This window comes from Dromaius novaehollandiae, chromosome 14, assembly GCF_036370855.1.
Source record: "Dromaius novaehollandiae isolate bDroNov1 chromosome 14, bDroNov1.hap1, whole genome shotgun sequence".
In the NCBI taxonomy this organism is placed as follows: Eukaryota; Metazoa; Chordata; class Aves; order Casuariiformes; family Dromaiidae; genus Dromaius; species Dromaius novaehollandiae.
The window spans coordinates 17520266-17543260 of NC_088111.1; the positions used below are offsets into that span (position 1 = coordinate 17520266).

At 66.0% G+C, this 22995-nt stretch overlaps 2 protein-coding genes across 3 annotated transcripts in view; one reads left to right on the forward strand and one right to left on the reverse strand.

Annotated features, from left to right (window-relative positions):
- Nucleotides 1-4727, forward strand: part of CCDC78 (coiled-coil domain containing 78) — an 18280-nt gene extending 13553 nt beyond the window's left edge. For both annotated transcript variants that reach the window (XM_026096444.2, XM_064520484.1), the window contains 3 exons: nt 1469-1535; nt 2975-3075; nt 3871-4727. In XM_026096444.2, the coding sequence (XP_025952229.2) occupies nt 1469-1535; nt 2975-3075; nt 3871-3997 (295 nt within the window). In that variant the 3' untranslated portion in view covers nt 3998-4727. The remainder of the gene's footprint in view (nt 1-1468; nt 1536-2974; nt 3076-3870) is intronic.
- ANTKMT (adenine nucleotide translocase lysine methyltransferase) lies at nt 4656-16178 on the reverse strand. Its single transcript, XM_064520492.1, has 8 exons — nt 16034-16178; nt 14553-14980; nt 14393-14452; nt 14063-14124; nt 7457-7561; nt 6884-7024; nt 6136-6186; nt 4656-5186 (listed from the first exon to the last, which is right to left on the reverse strand). The coding sequence occupies exons 1-8, from the start codon at nt 16117-16119 to the stop codon at nt 4998-5000; spliced, it is 1122 nt and encodes a 373-aa protein (XP_064376562.1). The 5' UTR covers nt 16120-16178; the 3' UTR covers nt 4656-4997.
- Nucleotides 16179-22995: the final 6817 nt, after the last annotated feature.

A 22995-nucleotide genomic window follows, 5' to 3' on the forward strand; every position in this document is an offset into this window, starting at 1 on the left:
GCACGTGTTTGATTTAATCATGTTTTTAGTCCCACTGATCTCTTTAGAAGCCGAAACTAAGCATACGCCTGAGTGCTTTGGTGGATCACAGCCTGAGAAAGGCAAGTGAAACAACACTGAGTTGGGAAGGTCTTGTTTCTCCTCCCTCCCAATACAGAAGCTGGGGCTGGAACACTTAGATGGCTCTGTACTGATACCTCCCTGATTTCCTGACGTGCCATTTATTTGCTAATTTTGAGTAGTCCCTTCTCCTTGCTCCATTATTCTGTTGAAACTCTACCCACCACAGTTACGGAGAGAGAGAACAAAGTGTAAGAGAAATCTGAGCTGGGATCTTTCTGCCTTTTAAAATGTGATAACCTAGCAAAAACAACCTGAGATATTTTGGTAACTGGATTCCAACTCGGAGGAGTTAGTGCCTGAGCCACTGGGCTCTGGAGTAGCTCAGAGAAAAGCTTGAGCCCTAACCAGCCCCTGCCACGTTTTCCATGCTAAACAATAATTGCAGTCTCTGAACAGATGCATTAATTTCGACAGACTTGTTACAGGAGCAAGAGAGAGAAGTACCTGTATTTTAGTGTTGTATCTTGTTAAGATTTTATAGCTGTCAAGAGACTCTACATACTTACGTTTGTTTTCTGTATCCTGATGTTTTTTACCCTTGCTGTTACTTTGTTCCTCTAACTAGAGGAATGAAGGCTGGTATTAACACAGTACTTCAGCTACAATGCCTGCTGTGTTTCTCTTCTTTATCAGATGTGTGCTTTTTCCTGTTTATTGTGCTCTTAACTTTGCTTCCATGAAGTTTCAGCCATGATTTTCCAGGTACTTGGACTGGGCGATCGCAGCCACCAGAGGGAACTCTCGCAGTCCCAGCGAAGCTGTTCTCCAATCTATAGGCTGCAGAGTTTGAACACAATGCATTCCTCAGTTCATACAATCAAAATTCCCTGAACATCAGATGTGACCTGTATTTTGCTTATTCAAACTAGGACAGAATAGGAAGAACTTTCCCACGGTTAGACTGCACAGACAGCTCACCTATCACATTTTGCGCTCAGAATGAGCGGGTTTGTACTGAGAAACATAAAAAAAATGCCAGCGTTTGGCATTGATCATACTCTGCTCTCTATTTCCATAAAGTTCAGTCCTACAGTGTCAGGTTAATGACACTTTCTGCATGGAGTCCTCTCTGATGTATGAATGTTGATGTGAACTTGGAACAAATCCAGCCATCACAGTGGGAATTCCAGGTTGGCAGAAGGGCTGTGACTCTCATTTCTGGGCATAGGGACAGCACTGCATGCCCCAAAGAAGTTTGGGGCATCAGGATAGAAAAGGCTCTGAGCTCTGAGCTTTATGGTCTGGTGGACAAGCGTGTGTCCGGCCCCCATACAGAGCTGCGTGACATGCAGATGAGCTGGCTTTGAATGGCTGTGCATGATTGAAATCTGCTTCTCTCTCCTAGGAAGCTGGATGAAGAGGGCTGGGCAGAGGTCAGGAAGCAGCTCCGGGAGTTTGCACATACCACCCAGGTACAGGTCTTCTCTCCCAGCTCATCTAAAACGAGCTTAGCATTTTTTCACATTTTGAAGACTTGCTGCCCCAGCCAGGTGCTTCAGTGTGGCCAATATGCTGCTCTAGACTGGAGCTCTGAGGCTTTCCGCAGTGTCTTGCTGTGGCTTTGGACTCAGTGCACCAGGTGACTCTAGCAGGTCTATGGCCAGTGGTGTGTTGAGGCTGTAGTTTCACTGCTACTGGAAGAAGTAGACCAGCCCCTATAGCTGCTCATTCCTGGCCTGTATTGCCTCCTTCCTTGTTTCAGCGCAAGCATTTAGGTATCTGTATAATGAACTGGATCTGCTTTTAACCTGGTCGAAACACCAGAAGTCTAGTTTGAACCTAGATCAGCTTCCCTGTCTGGTTTTCCCTGGGTGAAAGGATGTTGGTAGGTGGCCAGAGCTGGGACTGAGGCGCAGGGAGAGCTCTTTTCATCAGCAGCCATGAGACGATGGTGAGGTTTGCTGCGAGCAAGCTTGGCTGAGGAGGGGTCTGCTGTCTGACAGCAAGCGCAGCAGTGAGACCTGCTCAGGAGAGGGGTAGATATTGGGATCCTTGACACAGCTGACTGCCATACGTGTACAGAAAAGTGGGGGGAATGCTTTGGAAATGGAACAGAGGTACAATGTCCTGCTGTAGGCAAGGCTAGATGTGCCAAGAGCCCACTTCCATGCCATGGCTTCCTCGGTCCACAGTGACCAGAAGAAAAGTTGTGATCTTTTCTACTTGAGTGAAGTTAAACACAGTTTAGATAAAGCCAAAAGCAGGGAGGCAGTGTGGCTGAGTGGTTGGAGTGCTGCATGGGAACAGGTCCTACTCCTGGCTCAGCTGTGGCTCTTGGGGGTAACCTCTGTCAAGCTGCTTCTCCACCTGCTCCTCAGATCCTCTTAGTGAAACGGGGATTGTGCAATTAGTAAGATGGTGATTTACTGCCCAGAGACGCTGTGTGAAAACCAAACTGTTTTTATCTAAACGGGAAGGTCACTTCCCTTTGCTGCAAGCTGCTGGCTGAAAGGTGTGAAAGCTCTCTGTGTCCGAGTGCCAAATCTGAAAACCAGTCCGCCTCTGAGTTCTCCAGGGTAATGAATAGCAGCTCGGCAGTCAGGGGTTACTGCGTGTCCTGGGGTGGCCTTAGCCCTCATGCCTGCAGTCTGGTCAGGGAGTGGTTACCTGGTCCGCCCAGCTAATGCCATGGGGTGGCCATGCCTGCAGAAAGCTGGGCTATCGTCACCAGCCTTCTTTCTCTAAGCACATCAGTTTTCTGGCTGCTTCAGTAGGTTAATGCCAAGCAGTGTCAGGGCTGGGTGATGAGGCAGCCTCTGTTTTGGTATCGCCTGGCAGGGGAGGAACCATGCCACCCCACTCCCATCTCACAGAGCTCCCTGTTTTCTTCATGCTTTTCTCACGCCTCCAGGAGGATTTGGAGACAGAGAGAAGCCAGCTGCTGACTCGGGCAGTCGTGGCGGAGGAACAGGTGTCGGAGCTGCAGGAATACATCGATAAGCATCTTGCAAGGTGAGACGGAAGGATTCCCATTCATATATTCCCTGCTTTGTGCTCCAAGTTTATCTCCAGGGCTAATTGCCAGAGACACTGCCATGCCCACTGCTGTGTCAGCACCTGACATCGCTGCTGCCTTCCCACAGCGCTGCCCAGCACAGCTAGTGTCACACAGTATATCCAGCTGTGCGGGCAGCTGGCGCCATCCGTCCTTCCGCATGGTAGAGGGGGCAGCATCTGGCCTGCCAAGGGACGTGTCTCTTTTGCTGTTAGCTCGTCCTTTGGAGGAAGCTAAGGAAAGGGAGAGGTTGCCTAAAATCCCAAGCCTTCTAGCAGACCCTGATTTAAGGTCCTCTCTCACTGGCATATCATGCCCCGAAGTGGGGAGAACAGCTGCTAGGGCAAGGAAGGGCAAGTACAACCAGAACCAATCTGGCAAAGCAGCAGTCCAACCCAGTGCCTGGCATAACTCAGTAGCCATTGCAGCTGTAAGTTTGGTTCAGACTCCTGGGCTTGTCACGGGTGCCGTTACCTGGCAGAGTTCATAAATATGTCTTCTTAAGGGAAAACTGGGAGGAATCCAGCATGTCCCAAAGTTTACTGGTGTATTTCGTCTTCTGCTGGGCAGTGTGTGAATGTTAGCTGGGGGTTTGTATCTGTCAGGACTCAGCTCTCAGTGTGGCTCAGTGCCTGTGTGTTGGCTGGCATGCCTTAACTGAGTGTCTGTGTTTAAATTGATTGCACCTGTGAGTGAGCTATCAGTAAGGTCGTGATCACATAGGGAATCATGTTGCTGCTTCCCTGTTGCAGGTACAAGCAGGAGATCCTCCGCTTAAGGAAACTTGTTGGCAGCGAAGTACCACGTGCGCTCAGTGCTGGGGCCGCTGACACTCACTTATTGCAGAGATCCAAAAGGACCATCAGCCATGAACTATAGCTCTTACCCATGCCTCCAAGAAGCAGCAGAACTGGAGGAAAGAGCAGGGTTTAAAAGCTTTCCCTTCTGTGAATTGGCCAAGGCAAGTATTCATCCCCTGGCTGAGGGCTGGGACACACAGAGAAGGAAACCACGTGGGTGTTCTCAGTCTCAAATTAACAGTACTAAAATGGGACAAGACAACTGTGTCTTGTCTATCCTCTGACCCCTTAGCTGTAGGAATGGTTCTGATGTTCCCTGAGCACAGCACAACTGGGGACACGAGGTCAGTTTCCCAGGCAGCTTTTTACTGCACGACTGCAGTGACAGGTTCCCACTCCTGCCTTTGGCTGGGATGGTGCGGTAACATTTCTGCCAGGTCAGACCCAAAGCGAAGCACTCCAAGGGCTAACTGCTTCTGCCTCTGCTCCCTCCGGAGCTTGTGAGGGATGAGGCCAGGGATGGTTCAGGCTAAACTTGGGCTCTAAGAGGTTAGACAGAGGGGATCAGCTGCTCTTTCACGGTGGGAAAATACTATTTCTCTGTGTTTGGTGGAGAGGTGGACACATGCCATCCTGAGCCCTCTTCCAAAGGACTTTGGAGCAAAGCTTGAAGCAGGGGGCACACTGGCTCCAGAATCACCTTGCAGCTCAAAAGCAGAGTGAATGTCTCAAAGAAAGACCTGTCCAAATATTTATTGTGAAAAATTAATCACAAATAAACTAACAAACATACAGAAAGAGGCACTGAAGATTTAGCCCTTGAAACCTGTGGTAACTCTGGGATTTCTAGATTTAATTCCCTCCGTTCTCCCAAACTGACCAGACTTTGGAAAACAAGGAGGGGCTGTGATCCTGCGAGTCTCCAGGAGAGTCTGGCAAAGCATCGCTCACACCCCCATTCGCTGCTATCCTGGGCCACTGAGCTGAGACTGGTGTGGAGAGGCTCGGACAGCGTCTCCGATCCCTACCCCTTCTTAGCTGGTGACCCTTGAAATGCCAGACTCTGAATGCGCTGCCCGTTAGACTGGGCTTCCCTCCGCGCTGGTCTGTGCTGCTTGCCGCACCTCCTTCATGTCATAGGCCCAGACTTGATCCAGCCCCTTGCCAACGGTGCTGGTTGGGGTCCAGGATGGGAAGGGGAAGCGTCCAGCCACCACTCGGGCCTCATCTGGGAGTTCTGCAAGGAGCTTGGCAGCTAGGGGAGGTTTCTGGGGAGACAGAGAGACAGCCAAAGCCAAAAGGCCTTAGAAAATAATCACATAGTTCCAGTGACTCTGCAGCACAGCACTGTACCACATGCTCTGTCCTAGGCTGTCTGTCCGCTACTGGGGTTGAATTTGGCACAGGGAAATGGCTTTGGTGATGGTGCCAGCCTGAAACACCAATGCTTGTGGTTCTGCATTCAGAGACGGACACTCTGAAAGGTAACTTAGTGTCCCAAGAAAATGTTTCCCTGGAGCATCTCCACCTGGAGACCCAGCCGCATGTGACCTCCTCATGGTAGTGCCACCAGGGAATATAAAACAGCCGCCTTAGCACGCTCTCAACATGGTTAGTGGGTCCCAAGCAGACAGCACTGACTGAAGCCTGTTCCAACAGGCAGGGCTGATTCTAGCCCTACACGTAGTTGGGACTGGGAACAAATTCAAGTGATGCTGAGCTATTCCTTACATGCAGTGAGGCCCACACTTATTGCCAGTTCTCAGCACTCCAGAAGACTCAGTGCTTTGCTTTGCTTGCATTTTGTGGCACTGAAACTGATTTTGCAGTGTTTGACTGTAACAGGCACTCATAGTGACCAGTAAGAGTGCCAGGTAGCGAGCACCGCAGGGGACATGGGGACAGTGCTCCCACAGGGGTCCCTCAGGAGGATATGTGGAGATGGGAGGATCCCAGAACAAGGTCATGTCCATCAGCCACAGTGGGAGCAGGCTGCATTGTTAAAAACACACTCCAGTTTGGCTTTTTATTCCAACGTGTAATTTTGTGTTTTTCTTCACCTCTGGTTTCTTTATTTTTGGCCTTATTTTTTAAAGAGCATTTGCCAATGTTCCAGCTATTCTGTCTTTTCTAAGAAACATCTAAGAAGCTTGCTCAGAACAAGATAGCGTTCTCACTGTAAGCATCTTGTAGCAGGCCCCACAGAGATGGACTTACCACGCTGGGAGCCAGGAACACAGTGACATTGTAGCAATCAGAAAGATTCACCTTAAAAGAGAAGAAAGGGGAATGAAAGAAGCAACACAGTGTGGTCTGGGCTGGTCCAGGGAGATGCCAAGGGACTCTGAACTATTTGAGCGGTCAGAAAATCTGCAGGGTTTGTTCTAAACCTCAAAGGAATCAAAGATGCTAAAGGACATCTAGGAAGGGGGTCTGTGCTGGTACACTCTGGTATCAGCTGTGGAAGAAGTACATCATTCAAAAAAACTGCATTCAGCATTGTCTCAAGATCCTAGAACTGCTTTTCCTGGTAGCACTTTATCAAGTCAGTTATCTGTTCTGAAGAAGTTAGCTTTTTAACAGCGTATCTTTGGCAGTTCAGTGAATGTCAGCAGCAGCAGTCAATAATTAAGACATCTCTTCAAAGCTGCCTCCTTGCTGCTCTGAGAGAGAGGATTGTGTGAGCTACCTGCGAAAACAGCAGCAGTGTGGGGCCGTCAGTGAGGATGCCCTGCATGGCTTTTCCCTGGCTGCTGCTCTTGGAGCGGAGGCTGGAGGCTGCCGTGTGCCTCTCCCAGGAGCAGAGCGGATTAGAAAAGGAGCCAGCAGCCTTCAACTAATGCTTTTTGGAGGAGTGGGCCAAACCTCTGGTGCTGCCCTAAGGCACCAGCGCACGCGTCCAGCACACTCGGACAGATCACAGAGCTGTGCTGAGAGCCCTGTCCTCAGCCCAGCAACCTGTTACCTTCCACAGATCCTGCTTCAGGAAGGAAACCTTCCCATTACATCCCGCCTTCCAGGCCCGATAGTTGGAGAGGCGCAACAGCCAGGGGTTGAGCTCATAGCCGACAGCTGGTCTCAGGCCTTGCTTATAGGCCTCTATTACCTAGGGGAAGAGAGTTGCAACTAAAATGAACTTTCGTGTTCACCCTGGGGCGCAGGGGCTGCGGGGCAGCTCCCACTTGCTCCCTCACGTGCATGGACTGCGCCCCCCGCCCTGGAGCAGCCGGAGCGGGCAGCGAGCCCAGGCCAGCGTAGCCGGCCGCAAGGCTCAGCGCGTAGCATGGTTTGCCTGGCTACAAAGCCGGGAAGGAGGGGGAATGCTCCCGGGGGGCAGCGATCCCTCGCTGGCGGGTGCAGCTCAGCACCCTCCTGCTGCAGGCAGCTGTGCTGCTACAGGGCAAAGCGGGGTTTGGCCCAAAGATCCCTGTTGCCGTTGCCCCGGCGCCCCGGGATGTGCCTCGCGCGCTCTTCGTCCTTGCGGGCGCAGCCACTGCCGAGGCGCCTGGCAGCCCCCCGAGCACCCGTGCTGCCTTACGAGCCGGCCGTCGCCCGAGCCCAGGTCCACCGTCTTCCCCGCGCGCCCCTCCAGCAGCGCCATCACGTTTGCAACCTGCTGGGCGCTTGACGGTACGAAGGGCACCTGGGGGGAGGAGAGGGGGCTCCGTCAGCAGCTGGGGGGTGAGAGCGGGGGGTCCCTGTCAGCACCTGGGGGGGAGGGGGCAGGGGTCTCCATCAGCACCCAGGGGATGAGGGGGTCCGAGGAAGGGGGTCCCCATCAACACCAGGGGGCTGAGAGGGTCAGGGGATGGGGTTGGGGGTCCCCATCAGCATGGGGGGGGTGAGAGGGTCAGGGGATGGGGTTGGGGGACTGGGCGCTCAGGGGATGGGGGGTCGGGGGACAGAGGATGCCCGCCAGCAGCTGGGGGATGACAGGTCGGGGACGAGGGGTCAGGGGACAAGGGGATCAGGGGACCGGGGTCCCCACTAGCACCCCGGGCCGAGGGGGGCGGGGGACAGCAGGTCCCCATCAGCGCCCGGGGGCCGAGGGTCCAAACAGCCCTGGGAAGGGGACAAGGCGGGTCTGGGTGGGGAGGAGGGGGTCTGGGTGGCCCTGGGGGGGTGAGAGGGGGCCCCGGGGGGGCCAGGCCGGGCGGTACCTGGAGGCGCAGCGGCACGCGGCGGAAGCCGGGCATGAGCACGGCGGCCCACACGGCGTAGGCAGCCAGGCCGGTGCCGGCCGCCAGCTGCAGCAGCCCCCAGCCGCCCAGCGCCCGGCCCTGCAGCCGCCGCGCCAGCTCGTCCAGCTCCTCCGCGTCCATGGCGGCGGCGGGGGCGGGCCCGGCCCGGCCCGCGAGGGGCGGCCCCGGCTGCGGCGCAGGCCCGGCCCCGGGCCCCGGGCCCGGCTGCGGCTGCGGGCAGGGCCCAGGCCCCGGCTATGGCTCTGGCCTTGGCCCTGGCCCAGGCCCCAGCCCCGGCCCCGGCCCCGGCCCCGGCTCTGACCCAGGCCCCGGCTACGTCCCTGGCTCTGGCCCTGGCTCAGGCCCCAGCCTCAGCACAGGCCCGGCCCCAAGTCCAGGCCCCAGCCCCGGCCCGGCCCCAAGTCCAGGCCCAGGCCCAGGCCGCACCGCAGGCCCCGGCCCACCCGTCAGCACCCTGCCCGCCCGGCCCCCGGCTCCTGAGGCGCCCCGGGAGGGCCGAGCCGTGCCCAGGCCTCGTCTGCCGGCGTCGTGGCCACCGGCCGTGCGGGTGTGGGGGCTGCCGGCCGTGCGGGGCGCTGCGCGAGCCCCGGGGCTCGGCGGGGGCCACGCGCCAGGCTTCGGAGGCTGTGCTCGTGGCAGCACGCGCGGCGGCCGCGGCACGTTTGGAGCCCAGCTGGGCGCTTCCGCGGCAGGACGGGCGGCTCGAGGCGGCGGCCGCTGCTGTGGGAAAATTCCAGCGTGCGGGAAGGCGGCGGGGGGCCGGGGCCACCACGGGGCCGCGGCGTGCCCGGGGAGGGGGCGAATCCGACCGCTCCGGAGCCACTGCCCACCCGCAATTCAAACCAAACCAAACAACAACAACAAAAAAAGGGACTAATGAATCAATTAGGGAAGCGGGCGCACAAAGGCCGGGCGGCTTCCCTGCCCCGCGCCGGCAGTTGCTGACGCATCAGCTCGCCTTTTCTTTGGCGCCCGGTGGCTCCCTCCCCGGCTGCCCCCTTTCGCCTTTGTGTCAATATTTGCACAGCCTCCCCGGGCTCCCGGCCGCGCTCCCCCCGGGCCGAGGCGCACCAGCAGCCCCGGCCCCGCACGGCCTCCCCGCCGCCCTGCTCGGTCGCCTCCGAGCGACCCGCAGCTCCTGAAGCGCCTGACGTTTTGCAGCCCCCTGAGCCTGGGAACCGCTCCGAAACCGGAGCCCGAGGAAGCGGGGTTTCCACCTCCGCTGGGACAGGGGGGCCGCCGCCGCCACCGGCTCTCGTTAAGATCGACTTTGGCGTGAAGCGAACGCGGGCGGCAGCCCAGGGAGGAGCTGCCAGAGCCAAGCGTATGTTTCTGCTCTGATCGCTCGCTCGCTCGTGGGAACCGAATATTCTGCCCTTCCCTGGAGCGAGGCCGCGCGCCCACGCAGCCCGAGCGGTAACCTAAAACCGGGTTTCCAGGCACCGGCCCCTGAATCGAGCACAGGGACCAAACAGAGCACGACTTACAAGCAGTGGGTAATAAAACAACTGTACGTAACCTCTCCCGGGTCCCTCTGCCGGGCCTGGACCGCCCATCAATCAGTTATCAGCTCGGGGGCTGCTAGCGAGGCGGGTGAATAGGAAACAACTGGCCGTGCAGCAGCGCATGGAGGGAGAGGCGTCGTCTGCACGCTCTGCCGGTGGCGCGGGGACGAAACCGGCCCGGGTCAGCGCTGCTGGCCGGCTCGCGGCGCCATCCGTCCTGCGGGAGCCAGCTGGTGCGGCCGGGAGGCGATAACGCGGCAAGCGGCTCCGTGCTCGTCCCCGGGGACCCGGCGGGGGGCCGTGCGACGTCGCTGCACGGTTTTGGCTGGCGGAGCAGGCTGAAACACTTCCCTGCCACCGGCTCGGGCGGCCTCCCCCCCAGCGCCGTGGCTCCGCGGTGCAGCCTGGGGCTCCACTTTCTGCCCGCTTGCGGCTCCAAGCAGACGTTTATCGACAACCGGATCCCATTAAGTGCCTGCTTTGGAGCTGCGGTGGGGACCGCGCACGCTATAAGGGAGGAAAACCATCTGTAAATACTGTTTATTTACAGGAAAAATCGGTTATGGGTGTTTCTCCTGCCAGCGCCAGGCCCAGCGCCCGGCGCGCAGCCCAAGAGCGGCTTGGAGGACGCCGGGGCCCTGGGCTGTGGCGAGGAGCCACCTCGGCTCGCGGCCCGGCCCCGTGGGAGCGGGGGGGCTGTGCAGCGCTGGGCCGCCCGGCCAAATCGGGGGCCACGGGGCCTGCTCCGATTTTCTGGTGCTCGCTGGCAGGTGGAGCCAATTAGGCTGAGAGCGAGCAGAAAATCAGGGGAAATAGGAGCAGGGCGAGGGGGAGGGGGGGGAGGGAGGTGAGGGGGAAGGGGCGAGCGGGGAGGGAGATGATGGGGAGGGGGCTGGAGGGGCGCCCGGGATGCTCGCGCTGGAAAACTCATTACCGAGCCAAGCGACCCCGGGCGAGGCCGGAGCCGGAGCCTCCCTGGGGCGCCGCGGGGCACCGGGCCGGTGGCCGGGGTGCGGGGCTGGCAGGTGGCCACGCGAGGGGACCAGTTGCGAGGCGCTGCCGGAGCCCAAGCGCCTTTAATCCGCCTCGCCGGGGCCGGCTCCTCCCTCGCCGGGGCCGCGGCGGCTGCAAAGCGGCCCTGAATGTCAGGAATTTGTCGCCATGCGCTGGGAAAGCGCGCGCCCCGCCAGCTGCCGGCGGCCCGGCCACCGCGGAGGAGGCGGCGCGTGGGGCGGCCGGGCCCCGCGGCGCTGGGGCGCCCGCCGGAGCGGGGGCGGCCCGGGGTCCCCCCGCGGCGCTCGGGGCCGGGGGCCGCGGCGAGGGCCGGGCCCGGCCGGCCGCCTTTGTGCCGGGCGCCTTTGTGGGCCGCCGTTCCCACATCGCGGCTTTTATGCGGCGGCGGAGGGGCCGGAGGAAGGAAGAGGGGGGCAGCGAGAGGGAAGAAAAGGGCGACGGGGGAAGAGGAGGGGGGAATGGCGGGAAGCGGCGCCCGGCGGCCCTTTGTGCGGGCACTCGGCGGGGACGCCAATGCCGATGCCTCCGGGCGCCCCGCGGCCCCCGCTGCCGCCGCGGGCTGAGCAGCAGCTCGCCCCCAGCTCGGGTCTCGGGCAGGGAAACTGAGGCACCGGGCCGCCCCCGTGGGCTCGCTTCCCCCGAGGCAGCTGGTTTTGGGGCGGCGGGCGGCGGCGATGCTTCCCGCGCCACTGCGTCCCTGGGGAAGTCACTCCCTGGCGAGGGAAACACAAACAGGGCTGGATTTTTCTCGCTGCGTTTTGGCCCTGGCAGCGACGCAGCGACGCTCCCGGCCAAGAGGCACCGTGCGGCTAACGCTTAATTTGGCTCGGGCCGCGGGCAGCGTCCGCCCGGGCGTCGCAGCATCCTTCCGGCGTCCCTGGGTGGCCGCGGTGGGGAAACCGAGGCAGGCGGTACGGGGCGGCTGGCCTCCCGCTCCGCCGCTCGCCCCGCGTCCTCGCCCCGGCGGGAGGCGTTTCGGCCCCGCCGCCGCCTTGGCCGTGGCCCAGCCGCCGCCGCCGGAGCGAGCGAGCCGCGGGAAGCGGGGGCGGGCGGCCGAACCTGACGGAGGGCAGAGGGCACCGAAAACAACACGAAAAAATCCGCGTCGCAGAAAGAGCAGAATAGCAGCCCTTTCCGCCGCCGTGCGATGATTTGATTTGGCCAAATAAACATATTTGAAGAAAAACATTTTATTCTCCCGCGGGCCCCAAACCCACCGGATGCTGTGCGCATTAAACGCGCCAGTCGAGCCGAGAGGAATGCATTAGACCGAGGTGGGGTCAGGGAAACCATCATTTATCGGGGAAGGTTACGCGGGTAGTGTAATTCCCTTTGTCCGCGCCTCATTTTTTGGCTTTCCCTTGTCATTTTTGCCCCCGCCTCGCGTTTTCCCATTCTTTCCCTCCTTTCTGCTTGGCTTGCTCTTTTTCCGCCCCCGAGACTCCCGGTGCCGGCGTAACGCGCCCTCGCGCCGGCTCCCTGGAAAGCTGCGGCTGCGGGGGGCGGCGGGGCCCTCCGAGCGGAGCCGCGCCGGGGCTCCCCGAGGGCGCTCGGCCGGGGACGGAGGCTGCAGCGGGAGGGCACGGGCCCGGCGTCGCCCCGCGCTGCGGCCGCCTTCGCGCTGACCCCACAGAAATATCGGCCCCGTGTCAGCGGAGCGTAAAATAAGCATCGAGCTGCTCTCAGGGAAAAACATGTGTTATGGATAAAACGCACTGATCGGGCGCTCGGATGCGAGCTGACAGACAGGATCTTATCATAAACAGATAATTTGGTACTGTTTTTTTTTTTAAATTAACCCCCAAAGCCAGCAGCATGCTTTGGAAACATAATTTCTTTACCAGGGAAAACAAATTATGGTCAGCTGGTGGACGAAATAGCTGGTAATTTAGCCTAGTTAGAGCTACCCCCGTAGGAGAAGTGGTTTAATAGCTGAAATATAACATCAGGAATGCATTAAAGGGAAAAAAATGATGCTCGCCAGTGGCCTGCGCTTGGGGGGCTGGGGGGGGCCCCAATTTTTCCCCTGCTTGGTAGGAACGATGCACTTGCCCGTTTTCCCGCGGCCGGCGGGGCAGAGGAGGGACGGGAACCGGCGCCGCGTGGTGCCAAGGGCCGATCGCCGGGCTGGGCTGGGAAAATCGCCCCCGACAGCCTGGCACAAAGAGGCCTTGTGGCTTGTGGCAGTGACGGGAATTAGGCCTGACAGCCCCTCCGAGGGCAGCGGCGCCCCTCGCCACGGCCCCACCGCCCCCCAAGCCGCCTCCGCGGGAGCAGCGAAGCCGGCAGCAGCACGAAGCCCGAGTAGGGCCGCCGGGCCGGAGCAGGGGCACGGGGACGCCTCGAAACGCGCCTTTCCCACCTTTCCTACGGACATTTCGAAACCTGGAAGAGGCAAATACAACGGTTTCTTTTCAGCCAGGGAAAAACGCCCCCGGCCCCATCCGGCGGGGAGCAGGACCTTGCGCCCGTCCCACAGGAACGGCCCCGGGATGTGCGGACGCCCCCGAGAGCTGCTTTATAGCAACGTCGCGTTTGGTGTTGATTTCCTCTTTTTCTCCCCCCAAAAAACCACACGCCTTACAAATACAGTTTAGTTTATAAGAAAAAAAAGCAAGTCGCAAATTTGGTATCGTTATAACTTTAGTGCACATAGGATGCCCCCGCGGTCTGCAAGCCCTTCCCCAGGCGGCGAGCGGGACCCGCGGGTGCCACCGCCGCCGTGCCCGGCCCCCGGGCGCCCCGGGGCTGCCAGCCGCGCGGCCCCTTCCCCCCGCCTCCCTCGCCACCGCTGCCGGCCCCGCGACGCGCCGTCCCAGCTCCGCGCGAGCCCCGGGCGCTGCAGGCCGGCCCTCCGCCCGCTGCCCTCCGCACCTCGCCCTTCCCTCTCGCTCCTTCGGCCTCGCTCCTCTTCCTCAGCCCGGGCTGCCCCCACTCCCCGGCGGGCCCGCCCCGCCGCCGCCCCGCTCTCCCCGTCCACCCTCCGACCTCGCACATCCACCTCCCGGCCACCTTCCCTGCCCTCTCCGCGGCGCCCCGGGAAAACCCTCTCCCTCCGGACAAGATTTTCGCAGGGCGGCCCCCGCGCGCCGGCACGACCCCGCTGCTGCCGCCGGCCGGCCCCGGCTCCGGCTCCGGGGGCCGCGGCGCCGCTCGCCCGCCCCGCGCTCAGTCCGAGGGGAACTCGCAGGGGTTGAGGCGCGCGCGGCGCGCGCCCGCGTAGATGCGCTGGAAGTCCCTGTAGCGGGGGGCGCAGCTGAGCCAGGCCTCGCCGAAGTGCAGCCAGCCCGTGAAGAGGAAGGTGCCGGGGCCCGGCTTGACGCCGCAGCGCAGCGGCGTGCGGATGCTGCCCGCCGCCTTGCCCGCCCTGCCCGCCGCCCGGAACAGCGGGGACTTCTGCCGGTGGACGCGGGCGGCGCTCACGCCGATGACCGACTCCTGCAGCTCGGCGTCGTTGGAGACGCTGCGGATGCTGCCGCGGACCACTGCGGGCGGAGGAGGGGGCGGTGAGGGCGCGCCGCGGGGCTCGGCCGAGAGCAAGGACCGATCTGCCCATTTCCCAGCAAGGAAGGCTGAGCCCGGCCCTGCGTTTGACCTCCCCGATGCTTCAGCAAGGGGACGGGGCAGCCGTGACCCTCCCCATGGGCACCGCGGCTCTCCGACCAGGGGCCTGGGTCTCCGCGCTCCCGGCTCCCTCCCTCGCACCGCGGGCGCCGGAGGCAGCGGCAGGGCCTCCGAGGAGGCCGGACTCACCAAAGTCACTAGTGCAAATGGCCATCAGGATCTCGGTGTCGTTGCACGGCCGGCAGGCCCCTGCGAAGGGCAAGCACAGCGTGGTCACGGCGCCCGTCCCGCGCCACCGCCCGCCGGGCCGAGCCCCCACGCCCCGCCGCCCCGCGAGGCCGGCGCTCACCTTCGCCGCCGGGGCCGCCGGCGGGCAGGGCGAGGCGGGCGCGCCAGTCGCCCCGCAGCTCGTAGCGCAGGGCGGCGATGCGGCGGCTGATGTCGCGGTGCGGCGTGGACTGCAGGAAGAGGGCCACCTTCTCGCGGGGCAGCCAGCTGAAGCAGCGCGCGCGGGGCCGCGCCGCCGCCTCCGCCTCGGCCAGCAGCAGCTCCAGGACGCCGTCCCGCTCCAGGTAGACCTGCGCCCCCCGGAAGGCGCCGGAGGGCTTGACGCAGGCGGTGAGGTGCCCGGGGCCCTCGCCTCGGCCGGCGGCCGCCGCGGGCAGCCGGGGCGCCAGGCTCAGGCGCAGCGCCCCGGTGGGGTAGAGCCACTCCAGCGAGCCCTCGGCGCAGTGCAGGGAGAGCTGCTCCACGCTGCCCGCCTCCTGCGACAGGCCGCTGCCGGGGACGAGAGGCCGCGTCAGCCCGGAGCGAGGGAGACAGAAACCCAAGGGAAAGGGATGGTGCTCTCGCTGCGCCCCGCTGGTTTGGGGCACGAGCTCAGGATTTGGGGGTGGCTCGTGTCCCCGGAGCTGTGGCACCTTCCCGGCCGGCGGCGGCGCAGCCCTCCTTCGCACCCCGCGCGGCTCCGCAGCCGTGCGGCCCCGGGGCCCCGTCTCGGCCTGCTCCCCCGCGCCCTCCCCGCGGCTGATGGGGAAGGGGACCCTCGAGCGGGTCCCGCCGGCTGCTTTACACGGTGTACGTCGGTGTCGGGCTCGTGCTGAACGCACCGGCGCCCGGAGTCAGGGCCCGGCCGGCTTTTTCATTGCGTTTCTAGTTTTTTCGGAGCCCGGAGGCGGGAGGCTTTCGAGGCGCCGGGGCCGCACCGCGCCGGCCCCTTCCCCGCAGCCTCGGCCGGGCACGGCCGGGCAGGGGGCTCCGCCTCGCCCCCACGGCCGCTCCGACCTGCTGCGGGAGGCGGCGGCGGCGGCGGCGGGGACCCGGGGGCTCGGCCGCTTTGTGCCCGGCCGCGCGGCCCCGCGGGTCTCCGCGGCCGCTGCCGGCGGGCCCGGCCCTTTGTTCGGGGCGCGGCGCGAGGCTGCGGTGCGGGGCGCGGGGCCCGGGAGCCCCTCGGGGCCCCTCCCGGCGGGCGGCCCCGCGGCGGGGGCTCGGGGGGGGCGGCTCACCCGCGCGGGGAGGAAGATGAGGGAGGCTCGGGGAGAAGGCTCCGGAGCAGCCGCCCCTCGGGGCTCCGGGGCCCTCGCACGGGGGGGAAACCGGGGCAGGCGCCCGCCGGCGGGCCGGGAAGGGCCTGGCGGCCGCGGGCAGGGCAGTGGGCGGCGGGGAGGGACACGGCGGCTCCGCGCCGCTGCCCGGCCCCGGCTCCGCGGCCGACGGATGCGCAGCCCCGGCGCGGCGGGGGCACGCAGCGGACCGGGCCCCGCGGCGCACCTGCCGGCGGGGCGGGACCGGGCGGGAGGGGACGGCGGGAGCGGGGCCCGCGGCGCCTACCTGCCCCTCCAGCTGCACTGATCCGCCGAGTAGCTGCCGAGCGCCGCGCCCAGCGCGGCCAGGCACAGCGCCCACGGCGCCCACATCGCCGCCGCTCCGCTGCCTCCCGCCGCACCGGGCGCTCACACGGCGGCGGCGGCGCAGGGCGGGCCGGGCGCCCCGCGGCGGCGGCGGCGGCGGCGGCGGCGGCGCCCGGGGGCGCGGGGGGCGGCGGCGGCGGCGGCCCCGGCCATGCCCGCAGCCCGCGCGGCGCCGCGCACCGGCCCCGCGGCCCCGCCGCCCCGGGGCGGGCCCGGCCCCGCCAATCCGCGCCGCGCCCCGAAACTTTGCGCCAATGGCGGCGCCGAGCGGCGGCGGGGCGGGGCCGGTGCCCGCGGGCGCCGCGGGGGGGCGCGGCCGGGGCGGGGCGGGGCGGGGCCGCGCGCCCCCGCCCCCCTGCGCGGCCCCGGCCCGGGACCCCCGGCCCAGGCGCGCCGCCCCCCGCGGCTCCGGGAGCGCAGGGACCCCGGGCTGCCCCGCACGCACCGGGCGCCCCGCGGCTGCGGAGGCGGCGGGACCCCCGGCCGGGCCGCCGGGAGCGGGCGCATCGCGGGGCCGCGCTGCCGCTTCCCCTCCCGCCCGAGCCGCCCCGGCTGTTTCGCCTCTCCCTCCGGCCGCCGCCGTGCCGGGAGCACAACCCCGCGGCTGCCGCCGCCGCCGCCCGCCACAGCCCGCCAAAACGGTTGAAATCACGAGGGGCCGCCGGGGCGCGGCGCCGGGGGGACAGCGGCCCCGCGAGGGGGCGGGGCGGGACGGCGGGGGGGGGTCCGGCCGCCGCGGGGACAGGAGCGCGGGGGGCGGGGGCGGGCGGGCTGCGGAGCCTCCGGCCGCGAAGCGACGCTGAAAGGAGTCAACGCGCTGGAATCCGTGCGAAATGGGGGCCCCGCGCCCGGCGCCGCTTAAGGTGGAGCGGCCGGGGCGGCCGGAGCGCTCCGGGGCCGGCGGTGAGGCCGCGCCACGCTCCGGGCACCTGCGGCCCGAGCAGCCCCCGGGGCAGCGGAGGCGCCGGCCCGCAGCGCGCGGCTGCACGAATCCTGCCTGTCTCCTGGGCCGGCGCCCCCGCTGCGCCCGCGCCCCGGCGAGTCGGATCCGCTCCCTGCTCCGCCTGGAACTAACTCAGAAGAAACCCGGCGCCTCTGCAAGCCGGGCTGGTGCGCGGCGATGCCGGGACGAGGCGGCAGCGGCGGCGGGGAGGCGGTGGGGGCAGCAGCCCCTGCCCCGGGTGCGAAACCCCCCGCTCCACCTTAACGGGCGCCAAGGGCGAAGCCGCAGCCGCAGCCTGAGAAACGCGCAGGCGAACCCCGCTGCCGGCCGAGGCGTCGCTGGGGGCGAGGGGCGCCCTGGGGCCCGCCGGGCTCCTTCGCCGCTTCCCGCAAGAGCAGCCCGCGGCGAGCGGAGAGGCACAGTCCCGGGACTGTGCGGGTCCCCAGCCGGGCCCTCGCTGGCGGCCGGAGGCTCCGGACAGAGCCGGGCTCTGCCGTCTCCGTCAGCGTGTGCGGCTCCCGCAGGAGCCCTGCTGCCGGACCCGCCGCACGCGGTGCCCGAGCCCGCCGGTGACCCAACTTTTCCCAGCTAACCGGAGCAGCAGCCTCGGCACCGGCCGTTTTGCCGTCCCCTGTGCCGACGCCGTGCCGCAGGCGCTGGAGCGGGGCTCCCGGCAGACGCCCTGCAGACGGGATCTCCCACGTCTCCACCTGTGAAGGGGCCGTTCTGGCCCCAGGAAGGCTTTTCGCCTTCTTCTGCCGAAGGCGGAGCGGGGCAGGCGGTGGGGAAAAGCGGCGTCTGGTCCCACCTCTGCCCTTCCCCGACCGGGGTTCGCCCGGCTGCCTCGGTGTCCCCGGCCGCGGAGGCCGGGCCGGGTGCCGGCGCGGGTGCCAGGCGGGAGCCGTGCGGGAGCGGATTCGTGCGGCCGCTGCGGGCGGCAGGACCGGGGCGCACGGCGGCCGCGCTCCCGTGGTGAGACAGGCCCACGGCCACCCCGCGGCTCCCGCCGGCCCCGGCTCCGGGGGTCCCGGCAGTGTCAGCGTCGGCCCCCGCCTGCCCCAGCCTCCAGCTGGGGGGGTCCAGGCCTCATCCATCACGGCTGTCACCACTTCCACCTCGCCTTAACCACGGCCTTCCCGCTGCTCCCGGGCCCGGGCTGTGCCGCCGCGGGGCGGGCACGGGGCAGTGGGGGGTGGTTTGGGGGCAGCGGTGCTGGGTGGGGGGCATGCGGGGGGGCTGGGACCATTTCCCCGGTCGCCTTTGGCGCCCAGCGGGTTTGGGGGTCTCTGCGCCCTGCTGGCCGCCCCCGCCCCCCCCGGGCAGGCGCTGGGGCCACCGCGGCTGGCGCCCGGCTCCTTCGTGGCCGCGCATTGCTGCGGGGTGAAGTAAGGGGCCGGGGGGGGGGGCGAGCCTGGCCCCCCGCCAGCAGCCCCCGCCCGGAGCGGGCGCCAGGGTCCCCCGCTGCCCTTCCCGCTGGCTCCAGCCGGCGTTTCTTTTCCCCCGAGCCCCTGGGGGGGTCCGGCGGCGCTGGGCTCCCGGCTCGGCGCTGGGCAAGCGGCCCCCTCGCAGGAGGGTTTCCCGGGGAGCCCCCGGGGCTGGTTCGCTCCCCGGACCCCGACGCGTGTGGGTCGGGGGGGTCTCCGGGAGCCCCCCAGCAGGGAAGCCCCGAGCGCCGAGCGGGGCCGAGGGCGCCCGGCCGGGCTCCCTGCCCAGCACGCTGCCGGGCCGCCGGGATGCTGCCCCGGAGGCGCCGGGCGCCGCGGGCTTGCAGTGCCCTCTGGTGCCTGCGGGGCTGCCGCCGGCTCCCAGGGTGCTGCCGCCGGGCCAGCCTGGCTGCCGCCCGCCGCGGCCCCCCGCGCCTCTGCCCCCCGCGCCTGGGCTTGGCCGCCCGGCCTGGCCCCCCCCGCCCCGGGGGCCGCTCCGCCAGGGCTGCGGCTCGCCGCGGAGGTGGCACCGCCACGGTTCCCTGCCCCGCAGCGGGGACCCCAGTGCGGGGAAGCGCCTCGGGGCACCTGCGGGTACCCGCTCATCTCAGCCCCGCTCCGGGGCCGCTCTGCCCGCGCCGGAGCCTCCGTCTGCGCCCCCCGCCCTGGTGTAAACCGGGAACGGCTGCGGTGGGGCAGCACGGAGACAGAGGCGGGTGAAAACCTCAAAAAGCCCTGGGACGGGGCAGGCTTCCCCGTCTGCCAGGTGAGGGGAGCAGAAACCCTCCCAGAAAGGCGAACAGGGGCCGTCCGCCTCGGGGGGGCTGGGGACGGGACCGGCCCTGCGGGGCTGCCTTGGCGGCTGCAGCTCCCCGGGCCCTGCTCTCGCTCTCCCCCCGCTGCGGCTGCGTGGGGAGGCTCTCCTGCCGTGCCGAGAACGCCTGCAGCAGCTCAGGCTGCGTCAGGCACCCACATCATGCTTAAAAAATAGCTCAGAAAGCCTCGCTTCAACTCCCCAACGAGCCTCGCTCCCGAGCCCCCGAGCCTGTTTGAGCAGCGTCCCGGCCTCCTGCCGCAGCGAGGATCACCGGGATGGGGACGGGGACGGGGCACTTCTCCCTGCCCCGCTGCCAGCGCTCAGACGGGAGAGGAACACCCCGGAGCCTCGTTTCCCAAGAAACCCCAAAGCCCAGCAGGCCGCCTGCATGGCTTCACCCCCTCCGCGTACCTCCAAGCACAGGGCCCCCCGGCTGCGCCCCTGCGGGGAGGCACAACCCTGCCAGACACTGGAGAATCTCTGCAGCCATCCTGCCGCCAGGGCCTGGCGAGGGGGGCAGACCCCCCCCCCGGCAGGGAGAGCGGCCCCACAGCTGGGTGAGGGTCCCCATGGCTGGCTGAGGAGTCCCATGGCTGGACGAGGGTCCCTGCAGCCGGGTGAGGAGCCCCATGGTCGGGTGAGGAGCGCCACGGCTGGGTGAAGGTCCCCAGGGCTGAGTGAGGGCCCCCACAGCCAGGTGAGGGTCCCCAAAGCTGGGTGAGGGTCCCAATGGCTAGGTGAGACTCTGCATAGCTGGATGAGGGTCTCTGCAGCCAGGTGAGGGTCCTCACAGCCAGGTGAGGGTCCCCAAAGCTGGGTGAGGGTCCCCATGGCTAGGTGAGAATCTGCACAGCTGGATGAGGGTCTCTGCAGCCAGGTGAGGGTCCTCACAGCGAGGGGAGGTTCCCCATGGCTGGGTGAGGGTCCCCACAGTCATGTGAGGGTCCTCTTGGCCAAGTGAGGGTCCCAGCTGGCCAGAAGAGGATCCCCACAGCCGGGCCTACCCTCACCCGCTCTGCTGGAGCTGCCCAGCTTAAAGCATGCATGGCGGGGAAGGGCTGCGTGCAGGATCTGTGCTGGGGCTGGCGCAGTCTGGAGCAGGTGCCCGGAGCGACTCAGCCGCACACCAGCTTCCAGCCAAAGCGTCGGGAGCTGCCCGGCCTCGCTGCCCTCAGTTCCAACCCCGCAGCTTGCAGGGGGGAGCTCCGGCCTCGCTGCGTGGGGGCGGGCGGCGTGGGGCCAGCCAGGGTTTGACGCCTGGCTGCGGGGCGGTGAGCGATGCCAAACCTCACCGCTCACAGCTGCAGCCACTGCCTTGGGGCTCAGCCCTGTGTCCCCGCTGCCACCTGCGGTCCCCGCGGGGCACGGCCCCCGGTGCTGCGCGGGGGTATCTGCGCCCACCTCACCATGGATGGACCTCGGGCTGCTCCTCCCAGGCCCCGTCCTGGGGGGCTGAGCCCTTGGGGGATTTGATCCTGGAGGGTCTGAGCTGTGGGGTTGGACCAGGGGGGCTGAGCCCTTGCAGGGGACTAAGCTCTGGGCGGGGGGCACAGAAGGACTGAGTCCTGGAGGGGTTTGAGCCCGGGGGGGGGATCCAGGTGGCTCAGCTCTGACTGGGGGGGTTGAGCCCAGCGGGAGGTTGACCTCTGGGGAGGTGTCCGAGCCCTGGGCGGGGGTCATGGGGGGGCTGAGCCCTGGGGGCCCAGTGGGGCTGTGCCAGCTGCCGTGGGGCTGGCCCCCAAGCAGGCGTGGAGGCCGGGCTCCCCCCTCCTACCGCCAGCCCTCGCTGCCACCAAAACAACCCGCCCTCCGCGGCAGCCCCTGCGCGTGCATCCTCCCCGGTGGCGAATGGAGCTGCCTATTGATTTGCAGCCCGGCTAAAAATAACTTTCAACTCCTCATCCAGAGCTGTGAAAAATACCCCATTGCTAGGCGACGGCGGTTACCGGGAGACAGCCATCGCTAGGCGACGACGGTTGCTGCAGCGACGCCGCTGCCTGCACTGCAGTCCAGCTTTGGCACCGCGGTCCAGCCGGCCGGCCCGCGCTGCTCCGGCCCGACCCGCGCGGCAGCCTGCCGCGGGAGCGAGGAGGAGGAGGGAGGCCTTCGCTGCGCCATGCGCCCCCTCCTCCTCTCCCCGCATCAGGCATGTGACTGTGGGGATGAGCGCCCTAACGAAGGCCAATGAGATGCTGGTAGTTTGCATAAAGATGAGCCTCTGAAGGAGCTGTTTCCCTGCTCTCGGCTGCTCACTGGGGTGGCCCAGCTCCCCGCAGCATCTCGGCCCAGTGACCCCGCCGGTGCCAGGCTCGGCGCGCCGGGTGCTGGCTTACTGCCGCCCTCGGGGTGCCCGGGGAGTGACGAGGCCCCGTGCACCAGTGGGGTGTGGGGGTCCCAGCCCGGCTGCAGCACAGGCCAGGGAGCGGGGTCTCCTGCAGCTATAGGCAGAGCTGGGGGTGGTTGGACACCACTCGGCAGAAGAGGGAAACACCCGTTTCAGTAACGGGGGCTCTGCCGAGGCGGTCCACTTGCAGGCGGCCTGCTAGGCCGGTCGGGGCTGGGGCAGGCAGGGCAAGGCGCCTCTGAGCATCCGGCTGGGCCTGGCCTCAGCCCTGCTGCCGCGATGGGGTGTGCAAATCCTGGAGGCAGTCCTGGATGATGGTGACGGCACGGCGAGCGGTGCCATGCTCACCGGGGCCCGTCCTGCCCCCCCCCTGCCTCCCCGGTGCTGGACAGGAGCAGGGGTGCCTGGGGATGCTCCCAGCAGTGCAGCTCTGTCTCCTCTGTCCCCAGAGGCCCCCCCACACCAGCAGCCCCTGCAGCCCACCCCAATTCCTCCCCCACGCTGGGGCCAGCGGCCGCTGCCCCCTCTTTGCAAGTGGGGCATGGAGAATCATGTGCTGCTGAGGTGCAGCAGCCCTGCCTGGCTCCTCTGGCACTGCTGACTTTGGATGCAGGTCCATCAGCTTCCCCGGGGGCCCCAGCTCAATGCCCCCCTCCCCAAGACCAGTGGTGCAGCTCCCCAGGCTTCACGCAGGCAGACCCCAGGGCTCAGCCGTGCTCCGCTCCTGTGGCACCCGTTGGCCAGGGGTGCCGGGAAGCGGGGTGCCCCCAAACCGCGGGGCAGGTCCCTGCAGGCCTCCCGACTGTGGATGTGGCTGATGGACAGTGACAGCCCCCAGGTCTGGCTGCTTTGACGTCTGCTTCGTTTCAGACGCCGTCTGTGCTTGGCACTGAGCATCCACGGGGGGCCGGTGCCCGTTCCCTGATGCACCTCCTCAGGCTGCGATGGCCCCTCATGACATGGCACTTGCCAAAGCGTGGTGGCTGACAGGGTCCCGTGAACTGCCCTGGCACCCTGGGGACATTCTGCCACCTCTCCCAGAACAGCCCAGCTCCCAGGGGGCTTCCTTGACCTCAAGTTTCTTGGCTTTTTGTAGTTCCATTGGCCCAGCTGAGGCCAGAGCAGGAGCTGTTCCAGTGCACGCAGACCTGGAGCCTCTTTCCATGTGTCTTTGGGTCTGTGCTCTTTTCCCTGGTGACGCTCCTCAGCCGTTGATCCCTTGTCCCCGCTCTTATCCAAGGAGGACGTCCATCGGAGCCATCTGCCACGTCTCCAGGTTTTCCCACCGGGCCAGATGAGTCGGGCTGGCTGGGAGGTGGCCACGGCACGTGGCTTAGCCGGGCTGCTCTCGGAG

Excerpts from the sequence above, each read along its gene's own strand:
- ANTKMT (XM_064520492.1), bottom strand. The coding sequence starts at position 16,119 with ATGTGGGCGCCGTGGGCGCTGTGCCTGGCCGCGCTGGGCGCGGCGCTC. Across the intron at positions 14,981-16,033 it reads CAGTGCAGCTGGAGGGGCAG|CGGCCTGTCGCAGGAGGCGG; the intron begins GTAGGCGCCGCG and ends CGTCCCCGGCAG. Across the intron at positions 14,453-14,552 it reads CGGCGGCCCCGGCGGCGAAG|GGGCCTGCCGGCCGTGCAAC; the intron begins GTGAGCGCCGGC and ends TGCCCTTCGCAG.